Source organism: Papio anubis, chromosome 6, assembly GCF_008728515.1.
Source record: "Papio anubis isolate 15944 chromosome 6, Panubis1.0, whole genome shotgun sequence".
NCBI classification, from domain to species: domain Eukaryota; kingdom Metazoa; phylum Chordata; class Mammalia; order Primates; family Cercopithecidae; genus Papio; species Papio anubis.
The window spans coordinates 131945038-131967848 of record NC_044981.1 but is presented as its reverse complement, the minus strand read 5'-3'; the positions used below and the strand labels follow the sequence as shown (position 1 = coordinate 131967848).

Below are 22811 nucleotides of genomic sequence, written 5' to 3'. Positions count from 1 at the left end.
TCCTGAAGGCACTGCTAACAAATTTGTCAAATCCTTTATCCAGCACAGCTTTCCCAAGCAGCCACACAGTCACGCCTTTGCTCTTCTCATTCTCATAGGTCCAGTTTAAGATCTCATTCAGGCCTGGACTGCTTTGGTCCTTTGCATTCCTGCTGCCAAAACAAGCTGTCTTGGCCTCCACCTAGAACAAGTCGGCAATCTCCCTACATAATCCTACATTCAGCTGCAACCTATGCTCCAAGGCCTTTCACCAGGGGCCAGAAATGCTCCCACAACCCTAAATGGTCTCACTACAACAGTTTCTAATCTTATTTCAACAGTTTCTAATCTGAGACAGTTCACCAATAGGGATAATGTTTCTCCAACTGGAGACCTTCAATGAAACACTTTAATAGGTGCCTTACTTTCTGTCACATTGTCATTATTTTTCAATAAATTTACCAAAAAACATATATATATATATATATTAAAAATATGTACATATTATATAATATATTGGAGACAGGGTCTTTCTATTCACTCAGGCTGGGGTGAAGTGGTGCAATCATAGCTCACTGAAACTTCAAACTCTTGGGGCTCAAGTGATTCTCCTACCTCAGCCTCTGGCTACAGGACAGGAGTGCACAGCCTCACTTGGATTTGTTTTTGGTTTTCTGTTTTTGGTAGATACAGGGTCTCTGTAGGTTGACCATGCTATTCTTGAATTCCTGGCCTCAAGTTATGCTCCTGCCTCTACCTCCCAAAATGCTGGGATTACAGGCATGAGCCACTGTGACCAGCTAAAAATGTAATAGAATGAACTCAAAGCTGTAAATATTATCTTTCCATCCCTCTTGATAATCATGTTGGTAATTTGGGAATTTGGTGTTGAGAAACTGCAGGTCCATGACTGCTCGACATCCTAAACCTAGGTGATAAAACAGAAATTTTATGTTTTCTGAAATATTATTTGCAAACCCTTTTAAAAAATAATCTGGCCAGGTAACAGCCTCCAGAATTTTCCAGACATAATTTAGCGACTGGAAAATTCAGAAGAGGTAAATATTCCTAGATAATAAGAACAGCTTTTTGTTGAAATCTCAAGTTCTTTGGCAAGACTGAGTATCAGAAATCAGAGTTCACAACTCTGATAACCATCAAAATTCAGAACTCTGATAACTCTCAGAATTCACGACATTAAGCACGTTTTGAAAATAAATTTTCTGATTTCTATTTACGAAAAAGTTATTATAATTTTCAAAGCATGCTCACAAGATTCTTGTTTTCTGACTTTATAATTGGTGTGCCAGTCAGAAGAGGCCTCGAATTGATCACAATGTAGGCAATGACACACAGTCTAACATGTGAGTGACAAGCAGAAGACGGCAGAAAACATGTACTCAAAAATACCATCCAATGTATAATTACCATCAAACAGATTGGGGATTTAAAAATATTCTTTCCACTTTTCAAATTTTTCAAATCCGAGTTCCAAAATCTTATGGATCTACTTTCTTTCCTATTTATTCTATCATTTAGCCCAGTTTACCAGATGAGATTATAACAGCCAGAGAAACATTCTGTAATACAATGTTTTTTTCAAAGACAGCCGTGTGCCTGTAGTCACAGGTGGGAATAATTACCACCACTGTTTCAAGTGGCTCTGTGGGTATTAATTCCCACAGATTCTCTCAATGACCCCCGAGCCCTAAACCCTATTCTTGCTGTCTCAGCTGAATAAACCTGAGCCCTAATCCCCGCACACTACATTTCTTAGTCCACAGGACCTGTGACGACAAACTTTCTTCCTGTCACTGCAAATATGGTCTTCAAGACACCCAGGGAAGCTCAACCGATGATTTCAATGTGAGTGTTATACAAACTTTCTGATGAGACATACATTTGCAAAATCATTTGGTTCCACAGTATTCCCGAGGCTCAGCTTGCTGAGACTGGATTCTCCAGGGAGCTGTTGTTTTTGTAATAATTATAGAGAAAGTGAGAAAGGCCTTTCGCAAGGCGAGAGATAATTTAGTGGAAACAGATCTCAAAGACGACAGTTATGCAAATTGTATTTAATGTACTTACTTTAAATGACTAGAGAAAAAAATTCTATATAACACTTCACAAGAAACGTACCCTGTTGGTTATTTGCTCGATAACAGCACCGTAACCCGGTGTGCCCCAACGAAACTTTTACAAGAAAGAATCCCAATCAGACTGGGATGCAGCCCCTCAGGGGCCTAGTTTGCCTGAAACACAGAGGGCCAGTGGACACAAAGTAAAGAAGGACATGAAGCAGAGGAGCAAGATTCAGATGGTACAGCTAAAATATTTCCTGAAAACAAAATGAAAAATGCACAAAGAAAACAAGCGAAAATATCCCTTGGAGAAATTGTAAAAGCTGGAATGGATTATGTAACCAGGCAGAAGGAATCTGGCACGTTAAACATTACATTTACAAACTTTCAACGTCGCTTTCACCGTTTCAAATAGTGATGTTGGCAGCATCATCAAATTACAGAAGAGCTGAAAACAGATTTTGAAATGCTACTTTTCACAAAATACTAAGACTTCTGATGAAAAAATCACTCGAGTTTGTTTTTAAAAAACCTTTAGAAAAAGAGAAGTGACAAGTTTAGAGAATAAACAAACTTTATTTTGTAACAGTATTACAGGAAGCAAAATATCATTTAATACAACTTGAAGCTGCTATAAATCTAATCTGGCATCGTAACTATACATAGGGTCAAAGGCAAAGGAAAAAATGTTCAATATAGTTAATAAGTCCCTATCAGGTCTCTGGTACCAGCTTTAAATGGTATAACTTTCTTGTAACCAACAGAACACCACCACAGCCCCTCCCCTTCTCCCCAGCGTCCTCAAACCTGTGTGAATCATCAAACTAGCTGAAAGAGATAGGCCTGCTCAATAACAAAAGGTCAGTTTTACACGTGTAGACAAGGAGGTTTAATACAAAGCGAGAGTTCTACCCAAGTGTTCAAACAATGGAAAGAATTGAAATTTGGGTTTGTTAAGAAAGAAAGCACTAAGGTTTTAAGCTGCCTGAATCTTTTAGTAGAAGGGAAGAAAGAGTTTTCTCTTTCTCTTCCCTCCTGTTCTGGAATGCTGCCGAAGGGCATGTGTCTGACAAGCATTGGCACTGTGGTGCGGCAGGGTCTCTAAGCACAGTGCACAGTCAGTGAACTTCTTCGTAATTCTCCAGTCCAGAGATTCTGACTCTCTACTAAAAGTAGAAAGTCACAGGACTGGAAAGTCAAAAGGGTCCAATATAAAAAACATCCCTGTGAAATTCTCAAGTATTAGAAAATTTTCAGGATGTAAGAAATGCTTTTTATCTGTATTAATATTTTCTCATACAGTATATTTACTGCAATTTGAAACTCCGTAAATATATACTGTGAGAATTCAAGGAAAAGAATCCAGAAGAAGGAAAGCCACTATCTAAATTAGTCACAGAGTTTCCTTTCTGCACAACAGCACCTGTTCAGGTGAACAGCACCTTACCAGCTTGGGCTGGCTTTGTTCACTGTCATTTGATCAAAGTGAGTCATTAAAAGCAGGTAGTTGCACACAAAGTAAACAGAAAACAAAACCAAAACCCCTTAATTAACAACAACAAAAAAGAAAGAACCAAGAATATTTAGAAGTGGTTATAAAACAAAATAATATATTAAATGCATGGGAGCAATATAGACCAGAGCTGGTAAGGAAAGGTTTGGTGTTGGCATTTTAATTCTTCAGACTTCTGGTCATTGTTACCAGTTGTAGCATAAATTCGCTGGAATAGTGGTGTGGTATTAAGACTCGGAACGGTCAAAAAATCTTCAGGGGTTCACAAAGTTGAGTGTTGTTTAAAAAATAGTTTTCTAGGAGAGAAAAAAAATAGAAGGCTTAAATATTCCAAAAACACAGGCTTGAAAAAAAGGCAACATTCATCAAATTTTCAATCAAGTAATCAACAGTTACTGTCTGCCTAGTCTTACAGTAAATAGTATGTTTACCAGAAGACAAGCATGAGACACTATTCCACTCTCAAGGGCCTTGTAATACCTGGAGAATTGACAAGTATGCTGAAAGCAACTGGCAATTAATAGTTCACTGCAAAAGAATTTATTAGCATAAAACAGAGACAATTCACATAGTAAGAATTTAAAGAGAGAAACCAGGGTAGATTTTAAAGTTATACTCAGGGAGGGGGAAAGTCAAAGCCCATTTTCTTTGTGCTAAAATGAATGGAAATGGTGCTTCAGGTGGAAAAACACAATGAGGAAAGAGGCATGGAGGTGAAGAAGTACCTGGTTATTATGACAGTAAGGATGCAGAAATGAATGGGAGGAATAGGACAGTGAAGAAATGGACATTACTAAAGTTAAGCATTGGTATAGTGAGTAGTAAATAAAGGTACAAAATATTAGGTCTATTCTTTCTTTAATAACCTGAGAAGTACCAGCTTGATCTAATAGACCAAAAAAAAAAAAAAAAATGAATTAAGAAAAAACATTCAGACGAAAAGACCAGCTGGCAATCTACTGCAATGGTCTAGGGCAGAGTACAAAAGCCACGGAGAGATAAAAGACAGGTCAAAGAACCTGGGGTTGGCCACTCATGCAGGACATGATAAGCCCAGGAAAGGAGGTTGGGATTGCCTCTTCTTTGGTTGTGAGGAAGGGTTTGTCACGGTGTAATTTACGTTTTGAAAACACTGCTGTGGCTTCAGTGTGATGAATAGGCTGAAGCCAGCAAGGAGTAGAGGCAGGAACAACGGTCAGGAGACCACTGCAGGAGTCCAGCTGGATGAGGAAGCTGAAAAATGTCAGGCATTCCTGCCAGACGGCCAGGACCCAAACTTGAGTGGTCACCACAGAAATCAGGTGGGAGAGAAATTTGAGAGGCACCACTAAGAAGAATAATCAGAGTGTGGTGGTGAAGAAGGAAGTATAAGAAAGGATAAGGTTTGGAGTCTGGGACCTCAAAAAAAGGAGAGAATGAAGGCTTACAGCCTGGGTGAAGCATTAGGCCTAGGGATCTAGATTTGGGCATCAGAACAAGCGATAAGTGAAACCAACAGACAGAACTAAGTCTCATGTGAGCACAGGAGTAAGTGAAAGCCACAGAGTCTTACAGAAGCCCACAATCAAAGGTAAGTGGAGAAGACTAAAACAACCCATGACGGTGCAATGGCCCTGAGAGAGCAAAGGGTTTTAAGGTGGCAGTTGTTTCATTGTATATTTCAACTTGGTTGAAACTTTTGGCAAATGATAGGTAATCACAAAGGACAGTGGAGAGTGGTAATTAATGTCTTTTCCAAGAGACACTGGTCCCAAAGTCAATTAGAATGTACACTCTTTTGGTTAGGTAAAAGTAATTCTTGCTTTAATGAAAAAAGTCCCTACCATTTAGATTTATCACAGATAATACTACAGCCTCTTGATTATTCAGGACAGATTGATTAATCAACTTCATTGTTTTCTACCCTGTTGTCTGCCTTAGGCTATTTCATTACTCACTAGTACTTCTGCTTGATTCTAGGCCGGAGGGGGAAAAAAATCAATGGAGAAAACACAAAGTCTTTTTTTAGGTTAGTAATTATGAAAAGAAATGTGGGGGATGATAAAGGGAAATGGATTCAACTACCAATCAAATTGGATTTGGCGGTTATATGACACCTTTAGTCATGGTACCTGTTCTTGTTCCTTCAGAGCTGGTATTTCCATTTGCTTTGTTTAGTAAATATGCATCATTTGTTGAACACAGCTGCCATTTTGCCTAGTTTATGTTATTAAAAGAACAAATCCCTGATGCTAGCAGGGCTTGAAAACCTACAGAGAACAATGTTTAGGATTCTCGTCTCCATTTTCTCTAGACCCTATGTCACTTTATTTCTTTGCATCTGTTTTCATCAAAAATAAAAATTTCACTTTGTAATGAGTCATAAATTTGTAAAGAAAAGCTAAAATTAAACTTGTTTCAAAGTTATTATAGGAAACTAAGCATATGTCGGAATTGAAGGGAATAGATCTTGATCTCAAAAAACTTCAACATTTACTGAGCTAAATAGAGAGAAAAAGACATAGTTACCCAAATAAACTCAAAATGTAATCTATTTCCATTAATAAACTTTTTTTCTGGTAATGAATATTATAAATGATAACCTTGATGTGCTCTTAGGATTCTAAACAGCTTTCAGAATCATTTTATTGCCATTTTAATGTTAAAACTTATTTACTTTCTCATTCTTTAAAAATCAGTAAATCAAGTTTAACTCTTGAGTTAATTAGATATTGTGCAAAACATCCCAGTTTCTTATTGCTGTGGATGAACAGGGAGTAACTTATTGTATGAAGACTTTATTTACATATCCACATATCTTTTTTGACTGTTTCTTGCACTTAAACACATGTAGAAATATGTTCCTAAGTACTAAACTGTTCGTTAGCTTTTGAGCTGGGAAAGAGAAGAGATAAAGATAGAATCACCAATGTCACTGCTACATAAGCATCAGAAATATTGTACATCAGAAATATTGTACTTTTCTGTCCTCTGTGAGATGTCTGTGAGAAGTAAACTTAGTATCTGACAATTTTTTTACAGGCTAGAATTTGGGACTAAATGATTTATTATATATTCCAACCAAACTGAAAACTAGGCACTGGCTCTTCATGTAAAAGCTGTAAAAGTTTCAAGAATATTCTTTTCTTTTTCTAAGCTTGAATTCTACTCATATTCATAGAAGTCTGGGCATCTTTGTCAATACAAACTGGCAGGCATTAATTATAGACATTAATTCAACATGCTTTCATTTTTACAATATCACAAGGTTCATCCTGAGTTTGGGTAAGATAATAGCTGTTAAGCATACGGATTATACTTTATGTATTAGAATTGTGGTCAAGTCAACAAAAATAAAAGCATTCATACTACTGTTCTGTTTCCAAGTGTCACTGTTCCACCCCGGCCTATACAATGTCAGTAAACATTTCTTACTATAGTCACATTCCCTGGTCTATGTCCCCCTCTTTTGGCCAGTGTGAGAATAGATCAATGTGGCTCAATTTCATCTAATCACAGGTGTAATTCTATGTCTTAAGCACTCACAGAGGGCTCGGAGAGTTATTTATCCCTCTCAGTGCACCCAATAAGCAGTGGTGAAAAAAGGTCATACACAGAAGTTCTATGATCTTACCTGAAAAGCACAATCTTTGAGTTTCTAGAGACAAAGGCCTCATGTATTGATCTCAATCTTGAGTGCTCTACTCCAGAAATTGACTCAGTAAATTAATTTTAAGAAGCATTTGACAGAAAACACTAGCAATGCTGCCTTTAAATGATACAGCACTCATCTAGAGAGAAGTCTCAATAAAAATGCAAAAATGTGGTTTTCCCCCAAATAATACAACAATGCAAATAACACAAGAAAATAACATTTCTTCAGATTAATGAACATTCAATTACCACAGAGCAATAATAGAAACAAAGATTCTGAAAACAGGAATGAAATATTTACTTAAGGCTGGGCACAGTGGCTGACGCCTGTAATCCCAGCACTTTGTGAGGCCGAGGCAGGGAGATCAGGAGGTCAGGAGATCGAGACCATCCTGGCCAACACGGTGAAACCCCGTCTCTACTAAAATTACAAAAAAAATTAGCTGGGCATGGTGGCACGCGCCTGTAATCCCAGCTACTCGGGAGGCTGAGGCAGGAGAATCACTTGAACCTGGGAGTCGGAGGTCACAGCAAGCTGAGATCGTGCCACTGCACTCCAGCCTGGCCACAGAGCAAGACTCTGTCTTAAGACACTGCATTTCCTAAGCAAAATTGAACTCCGTGCACTCAGGTGTAAAATCAAATTTTAAATGATACTTTATGGATTTGACAGTTATTTCAAATGCTGAACTTTTCATTTTATTCTTCTTTGGTCCTCAATTTGCATATTTGATTTTAATTTCTAAACAGAATTTCCATTGTTTAAATTATAAAAATTGGATGGGCACAGTGGTTCATGCCTGTAATCCCAGCACTCTGGGAGGTTGAGGAGGGCAGATCACCTGAAGTGGGGAGTTTGGTACCAGCCTGTTCAACATGGCGAAACCCAATCTCTACTAAAGACAAAAATCAGCCGGACATGGTTGCACATGCCTGTTAATTCCAGCTACTCAGGAGGCTGAGGCAGGAGAATCACTTGAACCCAGGAGACAGAGGTTGCAGTGAGCTGAGATCATGCCACTGCACTCCAGTCTGGCTGCCAGAGCGAGACTGTCTCAAAAATTAAATAAATAAATACAATAAAAATCCCAGAGCCAAAAATGCAAGCATGCTAAATTTTCACTTGGTTAAACCCAGAAAAAAGTCAGTTCTTAAAATGTCTGTATTATCACTAAAATATACATGAAGTGTAGCCTGCGGCCCCTGAGGATGGCTCAGTCTCTTTACGGGGATCATAGAGTCAAAACTGTTTTCATTATCATACCAAGACATTATGTCCCTTCTAGTGTGTTGGCATTTTCACCAATGGTGTAGACAAACAACGGTGAGTAAACCTATTGGCAGCTGAGCCTACATAAGTCGAAGCAGAGGAATCAAACTATATTTGAGGTAACCTTATTTTTTTTTTTTTTTTTTTAGAGGCAGGGTCTCGCTCTGTCACCCAGGCTGGGGTGCAGTGGTGCAATCATAGCTTACTGCAGCCTTGAACTCCTGGACTCAAGGGATCCTCCTGCCTCAGCCTCCCAAGTAGCTAGGACTACAGGCACATACCATCACACCCAGCTAATTTAAAAAAATTTTTTGTGGACACAGGCTCTTGCTATACTGCCCAGTCTGGTCTCGAACTCCTGGCCTCAAGCAATCCTCTCACCTCAACCTCCCAACATGTTTGGATTACAGGCGTGAGCCACCAGGCCCAGCCTGACACCTTATTCTTTACCAGTGTGCACTCACAGTAAAATAGAGAAGACAGTTTCACTTAAGGATGTCCTTGAGGAAACAGAAGAAATATTAATTATTCTACATCTCAAGCCTGAGTGTGTCTTTTTAATATTCTGTGTGATGAAATGGGAAGTATGCACACGCCACTCCCGCTGCATACAGAAGTACAACAATGTCTAGAGGAAAAGCATCTATGCGAATGTCTGCACTGTGAGTTGAAGCAGCTTTTTCATAAACCACATTTCTTACTTGAGAGAATCACTGACAGACACACGACGTTATTCAATTTGGATACTAGGTAAACCTTTTATTGAAAATGAAGTTGAGCCTGTCGCCTCAAGAGAAACAATTGACAGTACTTGTTGCCAATGATAAAATTCAAGCTTTTAGGTGAACATTAGAATGTGGAAAATGGTGTTTTGGCCACCATGAGCTTGATAACTTCCCAATATTAAGACTCTTGAGATCAGTGGCAGTGAATGACCCTCTTACTGTCTCCATCATTTTACCTTTTCCAGGATGTCACACAGTTTGATCACACAACATACACAGTCTTTCTAGACAGACTTCTTTCACTATGTGATGATTTTTAACTTAATAAATATTTGGAAAACTTCTCAGTTTTGACTTATGATAAATTTCGATATTCACATGAGCAAAATCTCTTTGGGCTCTTCAATGATTCTGAGGTGTATAAAGTGGTCCTGAGACCATTAAGTTTGAGAACTGCTTACACCCAATCTGCTATACTAATCTACTGCCATTTTCCTCTGTCACAGATATTTGTGTATCTGCTGAGTAGAGGGAGAAATTAAATCCAGTGTTATTCTCTGCAGTCAAATGAAGCACAGTATCTGTTCTACAAATAATTCAGCAAAATGCTTTTGCTTCTCCTGGTTTGCTGGAACATGCTCACGCTGTTTGGAGTCCCCACCTTCTCAGGAGGCTCTTCTGTGGGTCCTTTAAGGCCCAAGTCCCATCTTCAGGACTTTCGGGACTGGGCTGACCTTCCTGAGCCCTGTGTCCTCTGAATGAACTGTATTACTCTCAAAGGCCTATGTGCTAAAATAACTTTACTTCAAAGAGTAATACAGATGCTGAGCTCTATCTGACTGAAAAGGGAAAAAATACTGGATTTAATTTTTATAGATGTTCCTATGATGTTCCTATATGATATTTTATTCCTGGTTTTTTTCCAAGTTAAATTCAATCTTACTCTTAGAGATGTCCAGTTCAGTCTCCCCACTACTAACTGTCTGAACCAGTATCTTGGTGTCTTTACAGGTTACTTCATCTAATCTAGTAGCTTTTCAGTCAATCATACACACTACTGATAAATTCATATTACTAAAGGACATGACATGTAAGACTGTCTGCAATTTGCCTTGAACAAATATTTCCAGCTGTGCTGAGAACTCTACACATAACCAATGGAGGTTTGCTTTTCCTAACATCCTTCCCATTGTTTTCCCACGTGCTCTTTCCTCCCTCCCCAATCTCCAACCATCCAGACTGCCCTTGGGGCTTTGCACAGAGGAGCTTTCCTGTAACCTTTCTGGAGAGCTTTGTCTTGGTTGGCCCGTCAGAAGCATTTCTCCTGTCCACTTTCACAGCCCTTTATCTAGGCTTCTCTTCAAACATACTATTTTTGTGCCCTGAACATTATGCATGTTCCTATGCGTTCCTCTCTCACACACAACTATAATAGTCCCTCGAACATAACGGACTCATAATATAGATTAATGAATCCAGAAGTGAAAGTACCAGGGACTAATTTGTAACATAAGACTAAAGAATAAGAGCTTGAGGAAACGGGGGAAGAAAAAACAACAGAATTGCATTATGTCTTTACTAATTTCCATGTTTACCATTACTCTCATCTGCCAATTTTCTTGTTTAAGTGGAAAAACATCAGGTTCTTTTTTCTGTTCTCTTTGTTGATTAACCGTATCTATGATATCCCACGAGGACTCTTACTTCTTTAAAAAACTGGTTTCCTCAAATCACTGAAGCCCTAACACAAGTTTCTAAGAGTAGCAGAGCTGGCCCTAAAGCTGTTAAGGTCTTCTGGTTCACTCTGCTAGGTCAAATCTTTTGGGAATTTGATATAAAAGCATTCTATAAAATCTTAAAGCTTCTTTTAAAAAACAAATGAACTATGGTCAGGCTCCACTCAGTATACTCTATTAGAGCTGAGCTTTTGTCACCCTTAGGTTCATAAGTTGGGTAGCAATGAGAAAACATTTCTCTGTAGCATCAAATAAGAGCTTAAAAATACTAACAAGCTTTCATCTTTTAGAAAAAGGAAGGTTAGTGGGAATCAAAAGAAATTTACAGACCCAACTTTCTCACTTTTTATCTGAGGGAGCATGGGAAAAAAATCCTTTTCCTCAAAGTTAAATAAAGATATCTTTAAACACTATTCCCTGCTCCCTAACAGTCTCTCTCTCTCTGTCTCTCTCTCTCTCTCTCTCTCTCTCTCTCTCTGTCACTCATACACACACACACACACACACACACACACACACACACACACAATCTAAACTGCATCGTGCCATGTTAGTTTAAGGTTTTCCTCTCACTTCACCCCTCTTACCCTCCACAGATCAGCACTGTCCAAGAGAAATATACTGTAAGCAATGAATGTAAACTTTCTAGAAGCACATTTCAAAAAATAAAAAGGAACATGTATATTTAATTTTAATGTAGTTATTAAACCCAATATATCCAAATTATTTCAATAATTCACTTAAAAATAGAAATAATTTACTTTTTTCTCATGTCTGAAATCCAGTAACTATCATACTTACAACACATCTCAATTTGAACTAAGCCACATTTCAAGTGCTCAATAGCCACAAGTGGGTATTGGCTACCATACCGGACAGAGCAGGTCCAGACTCACATGTGCCCTAATGCTAACTCAACTATTTTGATGCACGAAAGCATCGATATGTCCTTGGACTGTAATCCTCATAAGGACAGGAGTATCTTTACAACAACACACAGATACATAAACTTGTTAATTAGTTGCCATAGCAAAACTCCCTTCTGATGCCACCCACAAAATTTACATGTTTAAACAATTGTTACCTGGGATATCTAACAGAAAAGCCTTGAGATAAATGAACCTATACTTAGCACAGGTGACCTGTGGCAGTTACGTTAATGTCTAAGATCCTATTTCCTTATTAAAAAAGGTTGAAGGAGAGACACGAAGATGCTCTACAGGCAGTTTAACATTAAATATTCTTTACATTTCCAGACTCTTAAACACAGCCTAGGACAGGGTAACAAAGTCATAACCACCACCCCAACACAGTCAGAGGCCAGATGGGTAATATATATGCATAAGGAGACTGGGCCGCAAGGGCCTCAATATAAAGACAGGATATGACAGGCAGTAGCACTGTGGTGACTTAGAGAGCTCCTCCCAGACTGACGCTGGCCACGCCTATGAAGCGCCAGCAGTGTAACCACAGGGAGAGCAGGCTCAATGTCATCAGGGCTTCGGATTTTTCTAAAATTGCTGAGTATCTTCTAATTTTTAAGCATTAATAATTGATTCAAATTCTAAGATACACCATTTAGGCCAAAACAAAAAACGAAACTGTGGATATGGCTTGCTTGTCTCTAAGCGGTCAGTTCTGCCTTACCCCTCTCCCCACTTTTGGTGCCATTTTTAATCCTTAATAATAATTTTTTAAATTGAGGGGGAAATGTAGCATAGTTACTCATCTTTTCAAATTACTAGGCTGTGTGATAACTGTGAAAACTAGGGATAATTTAAATGCCCATTAGTAGGGATTATTTGAGTAAACCATCAGGCATCCATTCAACTAATCTCTATAAGAGAAAAAAACAGACAACTGAATAGGGAAAAGGACAAAGGACACAAACTGGCAACCAAAAGAAATGCAAATTATGTGTGTGTGTCCGTGCCTGTGTGTAGCATATGCATGCACGTACTCCAACTTCACTACCACTGAAAAAATACAATCGAAGAAGGTTCTTTCCTCACAGTTTAAACAAGGGAGAAAAAAATGCTCTTTCCTGATCAGACTAGCAAAGCTTTTTTTTTTTTTAATGTTTAATAATGTTTAGTTGTTGCCAAGGCAGTGGGGAAACATATGCTCACAAACTGCTAGTGGCAGCCTATGTTTGCAGAACCACTAAGGAAGACAATTTGGTAATATGTCAAAAACCCTTGGTGGGCCAGCAGTGGTGGCTTATGCTTGTAATCCCAGCACTTTGGGAGGCCAAGGTGGGTGGATCACCTGAGGTGAGTCAGGAGTTCGAGACCTGCCTGGCCAACATAGGGAAACCCCGTCTCTACTAAAAATATAAAACTTAGCTGGGCGTGGTAGCACACGCCTGTAATCCCAGCTACTCAGGAGGCTGAGGTAAGAGAATCGCTTGAACCTGGGAGGGGGAAGTTACAGTGAACCAAGATCGTGCCACTGCACTCCAGTCTGGGCGACAAGAGTGAAACTCTATCTCAAAAAAACAAAAACAAAAAACAATCTTCGTGGCACACCAACTCCACTTTTAACATATTTGCCCTGGAGAAACAATGAGATCAACATACAAAAATGTACAAACAAGTATAATCTTTGAAGCTGTGTAATAATTGTGAAAACTGAGGGGTAATTTAAATGTCCATTAATAAGGGTTAAGTAAACCATCACTCATCCATTCAACAGCTGCTGAAAAATGATGAGGTAACGACAAGGACCAACAACTATAATGTACTATTAAGTGGAGGAAAAACCAAGAATCACAATATCAGCCTACATAGAAAGAGGGGGCTGTGTGGATGTGAATGTCTATATGTGTGTATATTGATAAGCACACACATACACACTGGAAAGAAATTATCTCTGGGAGCATGGGACTTATGGATCACTTACATTTTCTACTGTCTCTCCCTTTAAAAAAGTTATAACCTCTCTTTTATTACCAGAAAAAACAATAAAGATAGTTTCATTTAAAAAAATAATAGTCAGTAATGGTTATGTCCAAGAGCAAGCCTTGGGGAATTAGTGACTATTGCCTGGTCTTAACGTACACATTAGAGCAGTGGCACCCAGCACCTCTTGTGTGGGGGGAGTTCAAATAGATTATAACTGACTCATTGATAACACCTGGTAGATTTAGCAATGTTAAATGAGAACATTCCACAGCATTTCAGAGTGAAAACTGGCTATGCCTAAAACTCACTAAACCAAAACTGGCTTTTTATTTCTATGCAGAAGAAGTCAGTCCTCATTTGAGGTGTGATTAATCTATATTGAAAATGAAGCAGTAATAAGATGCTAATTTTAGGTATGAGATGAGCACAACTAGGCTAACAGAATAAAATAAAAATGCAACACACTTGATATGCCTGCAGAACTGAAATAGTTATCTGAAAGTCAATAGGTTTGTTCTCTTTGAAGGTCAGGGGTGACACTCATCAGAGCCCACATGTAAATGAGTGGCTCATGATTAGCTAGAGCTCAGTTCAGCCAACAGGGTTCTTTTCTCTCATCAAGTCAGCTAGGCAGCTAATGTTAATTTCCTGTTTGGCTTATGAGTTCATGTTTTGAAACCCTGCATATCACCCCGACTTTGAAACAAACACAAGATTGTTTTGTTTAGAAATTGGCATTCATGTACCCACAACAGTGGAAAAAACAACACGATTAATTTAGAAGTATTCATTGCAGGTTAAAGGGGGGATGCAGGGTCTAAGAGGTTCCAGGGAATGGTGAATTGACCCTGTTTTTAATAATCACAGCACTGGCTCCAATGGCTCCATGACATCTAATGTTCTCCATCTTCTCAGATGAAGGCAGGCAGAGCTGATGGAAGAGCAAAAGGTCCTGTTACTGGGTTTTCAACTTAATATGTTTTCATGTGTTTTCAACCTGTTACAGAGTTCTCTCCCTACTACCACACTGAAACAGCTCTGACAAAGCCTCCAGGCTGACCTCTGTTCACCAGTTCCCAAAAACATGCTCATTTGGTTTTTCTGACATATTTAATACTTGGTTACTCTCTCCTTCTTGAAGTTATCTTGCCTTGCAACTTGTGTCACCTCCCCCATTTCCCTGTTTCCTTTCTGCCTCCTGGCTCCTCCTCCTTTATGGCCTCTGTTCCACAGACCTCAACTCTGAGCTAGCCCTGGATAATACAGCTCAAAACACAGGCTTCATCAGTACACAATGCATTCAGGGGACTCACAAATCTCTCTCCTGCTCAGAAGCCTGTTGCACTCTCAAAGCTCTTGTGCTTCTGAATGTGCCATTTCTGCATTTCACATGTATCTCAAACTCATTATCTCTGGGATAGAAAATTTTCATTTTTATTGGACTCTTAAGAGCGAAAAGGGTTCATTCATGGCCGACCTTGTAAGTTATAAAAAATTCTTAACAACCTGCCTTGGAAACAAGCCCTTCTGCTTCTATTATCATCCCCAGTTTACAGATGACAGCTCTGGGACAAAGGGATGAGACCAGCCAAGGTCAAACAACTAGGAATTAGATTTGAACCCAGCAAGTCTGCTATCCTATGCTCCCTCTTAACATGCAGATGATCCAGGAAACTTCCAATTAATCATGTCATGTTATAAGATGGGGCCTTACAGATTCACTTCTAAGTTTCCTCCAGAATTCCCATGACAGTTGGTCTCTCTGGCAGTACTGCAGAACAAAAAACACACCTTTGCTTCACGGTAGCCAAGCAAAGAAAACCAGCCATAATAATATGGCCATGACATGCAAAAGACAAAACTCATGTATTGCATGATTCAAATTACAGGTGCCAACATCAACTCCCTGCCCAAGCCAAAAACCTAAATATGATGTGTGATTCTCCTCTGCTCCCATCTTCCCAATGCACTAATTTCCATAGCCTCATGCTGACCGTCAACAAGTCACAAAGAAGGCAAGCTACCTCCTTACCGTCTCTCAAACACAGGAGGAGCAACTCCATCACTTTCAGGATAGTTTAGCCTCCTCAGCTTCTTAGAAGACTCCTTAACACTGGGCTTCTGCCTCCTTCCTCCCACATCTTCATCACTCTCCTGCAAGTATCCCACAATCCAGCTACATCTGACTTTGCACTGTTCTTGGAGTGTCAGGTTCAGTGCTCCCAATCCTGCCTGAAATGGCCCCCTTTACTCCTTTTTCATAGAGCTAACTCCTACTCAGCACAAAGCTTAAGTGAAACATCTCTGATGCCCTATTCTGATTTAGAGGTCTCTCCTTCTTGCTCCCATCACATGAGGTTCAGAATATGTCACAAAACTTGAAATTCTTCTGCTACCACTGATTTATTGTCTGAAGTGCAGATTTGATATTTCCATGGGAAAACAGCAGAGGATACCCAGTGGGCATTCCGTACATATTTATGCAATGAACAAATAAATGAACGGATGACCGAAAGGATGAGCAGCCACTCCTCTGTCATTTCATCCTTCAGGTGCTCACTGTTTTTGGATGAACAGGAGGCTTCATTCACTTTTTTACCTTACATTAATTATTACTCTAAGAGTCAGAGAGGCTCCTTTGAAGTCTGGGTTGGGAGAGCTCCCTCTCCTGTGGCTAATTCTTTCTGAGACCACACAGATCACACTACCAAGCTTGGAACCCTTCTTCCTCTTGATCAGGACTGTTTGGGAATACCATTGCAGTGGTGATAAGGTCAGCAATATTTTCCATCCGTGTGAGGGCTCATAAGTATGCATTTGGGCTAAGCTGGCAGGAGAGAGTAGTCCTTGAAAGGACATTAAAAAGTTACAAAGATTTAGTGAAGTCCTCATCTGAAGTGTGTTTTCTTTTTAACGGAGTTTGCATTTAGCTCCTCTCTGCCTCACAGCTGGGCGCCACCTGCTGAGAAAGGTGGACTTGGGAGGTTCGTCCTCTGCAGGTTGTTCTTTTACCATCTTTCTGTTTGCTGTCCCCTCCCCCTACTTTCAACACTTGATCAAAAGCTCAGAGCTACTCCGAAGGGCGAGACCAGGTCAGGAGGAGAGCTTTATGTGCCTGAAAAAGGGAGATGGAGCAGATACATTGCAGACAGTTCCCCCTCTTTTTTGACATTCAGATATTGTCCTGATCCTGCTCTTTGCCTCGGCCCACCTGCTGCCTCTGTGGGATCCTGGCAGGGCAGCCAGACAGTAGCTGAAGCAGTGAAAACACACTCTTCCCAGATCTGACAGTCACCAGCAAAGGAAATTTTTTAAGAGCGAGCTGCAGCCAGTTGCGGGTGGAGATGCCAAAATGACTTTGAGACACTGAGGTCATTCTTAGTCGTCCTTCAGATTTAAACTCAAACTTTGTTTCTCAAGTAATTGGTTAAATTTATAATAGTTCAAGTCTCCTATTTTGTTCTCTCATAGCATTTTATTTCCTTCAGAGGGCTGATCACATTTACATTTTGTTCATTTGTTAATATTAACACCTACCTTCCTGGAGCATATCGTCTCCGCCAAGGAGGGGGGGCCATGTTTGCTTTGTCTACCATGGAATCATTATCCAGCCTTACCCTACCACATTTGGGCACTCATTAAATATTTTTTGAATGCATGAATGAATCTTTCCAAATGTATTTAGTTTATTCACCTTATATGTAAGTTTATACTTTAACTTCCTAAATCTGTTTAACAAGGCTTCTCACAAAAGTTAGCCTCTGAGATGGGCAAACTTCAAAAGCTGTGTGTGTGTCTGTGTGTCCATTGTAAAAATGAATATAAAGTGCTAGGAATAAGTGATGTAATGAACTCATTTAAAAACTTATTAAAATGCCACAAGTGAAGGTAGAGTTGCTGGTAATGCTTAGAGTGTCACCAATTTTTGCCCAGTATTCCTGATTAAGAAGTGTCTGATTGATAAAACTCAGAGGCAAAAATACCCAGTGCTATTACCTTATGTTTTTAAAACAGTCACTTTTCTCATTTATTATCCTATTATATCCTTAGAATAAGTCCTATGAGTTAGGAAAGGCAGATCATAGCACTGACTTGCCTAATGTCAATATAGTTTGATATCTGGCAAGATGAAAATGTAGCCTTCAGTCTTCTGACTCCTAAGTAAGAATGCTTTCAGCCTTCCCTATTTAAAAGCATTAGGAGCTAGGTGTGGTGGTGGGCACCTGTAGTCCCAGCTACTCAGGAGGCTGAAGCAGGAGAACTGCTTGAACCTGGGAGGTGGAGGTTGCAGTGGGTCGAGATCACGCCACTGCACTCCAGCCTGGGCGACAGAGGGAGACTGTCTCGAAAATAATAATAATAATAAATAAATAATAAAAAAAACACCATTAGGGGGTCGGGCACGGTGGTTCATGCTTGTAAACCCAGCACTCCAAGGGGAGCAGATCACTTGAAGTCAGGAGTTCGAGATCAGCCTGGCCAACATGGTGAAACCCCATCTCTACTAAAAAATACAAAAATTAGCCGGGTGTGGTGGCGGGCACCTGTAATCCAAGCTACTTGGGAGGCTGAGGCAGGGAGAATTCCTTGAACCTGGGAGATGGAGGTTGAAGTGAGCCAAGATCGTGCCACTGCACTCCAGCCTGGGTGACAGAGGGAGACTTCATCTCAAAAAAATAAAAATAAATAAAACCATTAGGGAAATACATCTCAAAGATAAAAAAGATCAATATCCACATATAGCACAGCACATTTACTCAGGCCACTGGATGTTTTATTTTTACTAAAATTGTTAATGATTTCTGCTTATGGCCTATTATATATACTGTGTTTAAACTAGAATCTAAGATATGAAGAGGCAGGTTGCTAGACATTAGATTAATATGGAAAAGTCAACTGTATCTCTCTGTGCTAGCAACAGCTAGAAAAGATTTGTAAGACCTCATTTGATTAAAAAACTATATAATTTTAATGAAAGACATTAAAGAATATATATACAAATAGAGACACCTTATGTTCAAGGAAAAGAAGGCAATATTAAAAAGATGTAATTCTCCCCATATTGAAGTACAGAGTAGATACAAGGCCAATTGAAGTACTGCAGGATTTAATCTTAGAACCCAGCAATCTGATTCTAAAATTTGTATGTAACAGGAAGAGCCAAGAATGAAGAAAAACAATGCTATTGGTGGTGGCGGGAGGGGGTGCAGGGGGATAGAGACACACATACCATATATCAAGACCCATTATAAAGCTATAGTAATTCTGGCACTGGAGCAGGGATACACACATAGACCAATAATAATAGTGTCAGAAACACCCACACACATAAGAAATTTGATACAGGACGCTGGAGATGAGAGGGGGAAAGATAGGCTCTTCATTACAGTGCTGGAATGCTGGCTACTTATGTAGGAAACAGACTACTGTTTCTCATCATTTAGAAAAAATGATTTCAGATGGATTAAGAACATATGAAAAACAATGTTAAAATTTCTACATAAAAAATATCTTTATCACCTAAGGGTATGGAAAGAACATGTCATAAAGGAAAAGCTTGATAAATTCAATAATATTAACCATATTCAACTATTTTAATAACGAAAGACAAACCAAAAGCATGAAGATATTTGCAACATATAAAATTGACAAAGGATCAGTATGTAGAATGTATCAATAATCAATTAACAATGAAAGAAAGAATGAAAGCAAAAGCAGGCAAGAGAGGTGAACAAGCATTTAAGGTTTTGAATTTTTTGGCCATCTATATTTTCATAGAAGAGAAAACATGAATGGCTAATAACCATATGAAAAGACATTAATGAAGAAAATGGGAATTATAATCACAGCTACACATAAGTACATATTCACCAAACTAGCAAAAATTAAAAAGTCAGAGAGACAGCTGTAAAATGGTAGGAATCCTCACCTCCTAGTGGATGCAACAGCAGGTGGCCGTGCCACCCAAGGCAGAAAATATCCTGTGACCCAGGCATTCCTGTGGGTTACCTATCTATTGACTGTTCAACATACAGATTATTTTAACAACAGAAAGTAATCTTACTATGTGTTATTGTGTGATAAGACCTGCTTCTTAAAGCCCTAGTAGATAATTATAAACACCCATTTCATTAAGAGTTAGTTATCACATGGAAACAGAATAATGTATCAACTAAGCCCCTACTCTTGACCATTTAGATTATTTCAATTTTTTTTTTTGCTAATACTAGCAAACATAATACTCTGGTTTCTCTTCAGAGTGTGTAAATCTTTCCCCTTTTACTAATACTACCAAATTTACATTTATACAAATGTAAGTATTAAAATGTGATAAATACCCTTGCAGGTGAATATTTGTATATATTTCTGATTATTTAAGATAAATTCTTATAAGTAGTTTAATGGTAGACATGTTTAATGTAGATTATTTTGCATCAAATTGTCCTCCATAAAATATTACTAATTTATACAGCAGTATATATTTCCTACAGCCTTCCCAATACTATTAAAAACATAAGTTTTGCCAAATTTATAGGTGAAAACTTGTCCACTAAATTTTTAATTTGTATTGATTTAAGTAATAGTGAAGCTGGATATTTTTTGTTTATTCTTTTACTTTGCACATGGTTTACTCATTTAATTCTCTGCCCATTTTTCTACAAAAGTGTTTAAATTTTCTTAATGACACAGTAGAGTTCTTAATATATTCAGGATACTATTCCTTTCTCTGCCAAACACATTAAACTTAATCATTTATTTATCCTTTGGTTTTGTTTCTATTTGCTTAACTGAAGTATTTATTTCCATTTTTACATAGTCAAATAAATCTTTTCCTTTCTGGTTCATCTGGTTCATTCTCAGATGTATCCTTTTTTCTTTTTTTTTGAGATGGAGTCTCACTTCTGTTGCCCAGGCTAGAGTTCAGTGGTGCAATGTTGGCTCACTGCAACTTCCGCCTCCCAGGTTGAAATGACTCTCCTGCCTCCCAAGTATGGGATTACAGGCGTGCACCAACACGCCCATCTAATTTTTGTATTTTCAGTAGAGATGGGTGGAATTAACTCATCTCCCTCTTATCCCTCCTACAATAAAAATCTCTCATCCAAAGAAGGGTAATAGCATCTTTCTGAAAGGGTCACTGTGAACATTAATTAATGTAACTTATACTAATGTGCTTGATAGCTAGTAAAGCAATATATGAATGTCAATCATTAGCAGCCCCTCAATAAATCAGAGTTATTGACATCACATGCAGAGACTGTATGCACTTGAGCTGATACACTTGGGGATAACAGTCTAGAAGGTCAAATGTACTATACGAAGGAGACACTAATACGAACTTTCATTTCACATCCTTTCACAAGTTCAGGAGTATAAAGCAGTCACTAGAAAGGCCACAGACAATGAGGGCTCTCTTACCTTACTTAATCTTCCCCTTCCTCCGCCAACTCTGTTTCTTTGTGTACCACCACTCTTGTGACCGACATGTCAGGGTGCTGCTCTCTGGCTTCCCTGATCGCCTGAGCCAGTGCCTGCCAGGGTCAGGACAGAGAACGGATGTGAGCTGGGGAACAGCCTCCACCTCACGATGGCAAAACATACGCACACTGATCACCTCGGACCCAACCTCAAGCCAAGAGGCACTCACTTCTTTATTTGAGGAAGCAGGAATTTTTGAAATGGGCTCACTGTCATTTTATAGACTACTTCTCATTTCCTAAATCTCCCCATTCTCCAGTCCACTTTCAAATAATGACACGTGGAGGAAACATGTTGGCTTTGAATCCCAGGCTTACTATACTCACTGTGAGATTTGCAGAAAACAGTTCTTTGGAGTTTAGTGTTCTTACCTGTATGTAACCCGAGACCAATGCTGAGTTGTAACGATCATTTTAAGGTTTTCTGTGTGAACTGAAGTAATGCTGTAAAGCATAGTGCCTGATCTAGACATTCAGGTGATACTAGCTATCACCCAATTGCCTGAAACTGCAAGGCATAGGACCAGGCCTTCCTCATCTTTATCCTCTTAGGCTCTCGGTAACTGTTTGAACTAAAATGTTTGCTGAACTAAAAGACTGCAGGAAAGATGTCTATAAACCTCTAAGACACAGAACTAAAGAGCAGTAGCAACAACATCCAATTAGTAAAGCTAAAGAACAGAGACTGACTAATCAGGTTATAAAATACAGGTCCCTATTTGATAGTTGACAAAACTGCAGGCACAAAGATTAATGGGTTTCTCAAGGCCATCCAGCCTGTGAGCAGTAGGACAGGAGCAGGGAGGATGCAGAGGACTGACTCCAGTGGTTCGTGGTTCCTTCCTTGGACCACGTGGTAAGAAAGCAAAGTTTCTCTGCGTTTTATCAGAAAGTAAACTATAAAAGTATTGCGGCACAATGGAAAGATCCTATTTTTCAGAGGAGGTAAATGCCTTTCTTAATTATTACTCATTTTGTTTTTAAAAGCATGGGTGAGAAAACAAAACACCAGAGAACAACCCTCAAAGTCTAGGAAAGAATTCTAAAGGCCAGGTGCGGTGGCTCAGGCCTGTAATCCCAGCACTTTGGGACGCCGAGGTGGGCGGATCACTTGAGGCCAGAAGTTCGAAACCAGCCTGGCCAACATGGTGAAACCCAGTTTCTGCTAAAAACACCAGGCTTGGCTGGCACACGCCTGTAATCCCAGCTTGGGTGGCTGAAGCAGGAGAATTGCCTGAATCGGGAGGTGGAGGCTGCAGTGAGCCAAGATTGCGCCACTGCACTCCTGCCTGGGCAACAGAGTAAGACTTTGTCTCAAAAAAAGAAAAGTCTAGGAAAGAATGCTAAAACAAAGAGAAAATTTTACTAGGACAGAGAATACCATATCTCATAAGGAAACCGCATTTGAAAAAAAGCTGTGCAATTTTTCTTTTGCTGTCACCTGCCTAAGGGGACAACTGAATTTCTTGTTTGCATGATAGTTTCTGTCAGCT

At 39.2% G+C, this 22811-nt stretch overlaps 1 protein-coding gene across 35 annotated transcripts in view; it reads right to left on the bottom strand.

Moving 5' to 3' along the window:
• The window catches only part of EPB41L2 (erythrocyte membrane protein band 4.1 like 2), a 235323-nt gene that overhangs the window by 5354 nt on the left and 207158 nt on the right, over positions 1 to 22811 (bottom strand). For 33 of the 35 annotated variants that reach the window (XM_021937876.2, XM_021937882.2, XM_021937886.2 and 30 more), the window contains 2 exons: positions 21260 to 21372; positions 2617 to 3869 (listed from right to left, as the gene is read on the bottom strand). In XM_021937876.2, coding sequence (XP_021793568.1) covers positions 21265 to 21372 — 108 coding nt within the window. In that variant the 3' untranslated portion in view covers positions 2617 to 3869; positions 21260 to 21264. Of the gene's footprint in view, positions 1 to 2616; positions 3870 to 14612; positions 14772 to 21259; positions 21373 to 22811 lie in introns of those variants that run through there. The other 2 variants (XM_021937866.2, XM_021937865.2) reach the window with 2 other exon arrangements.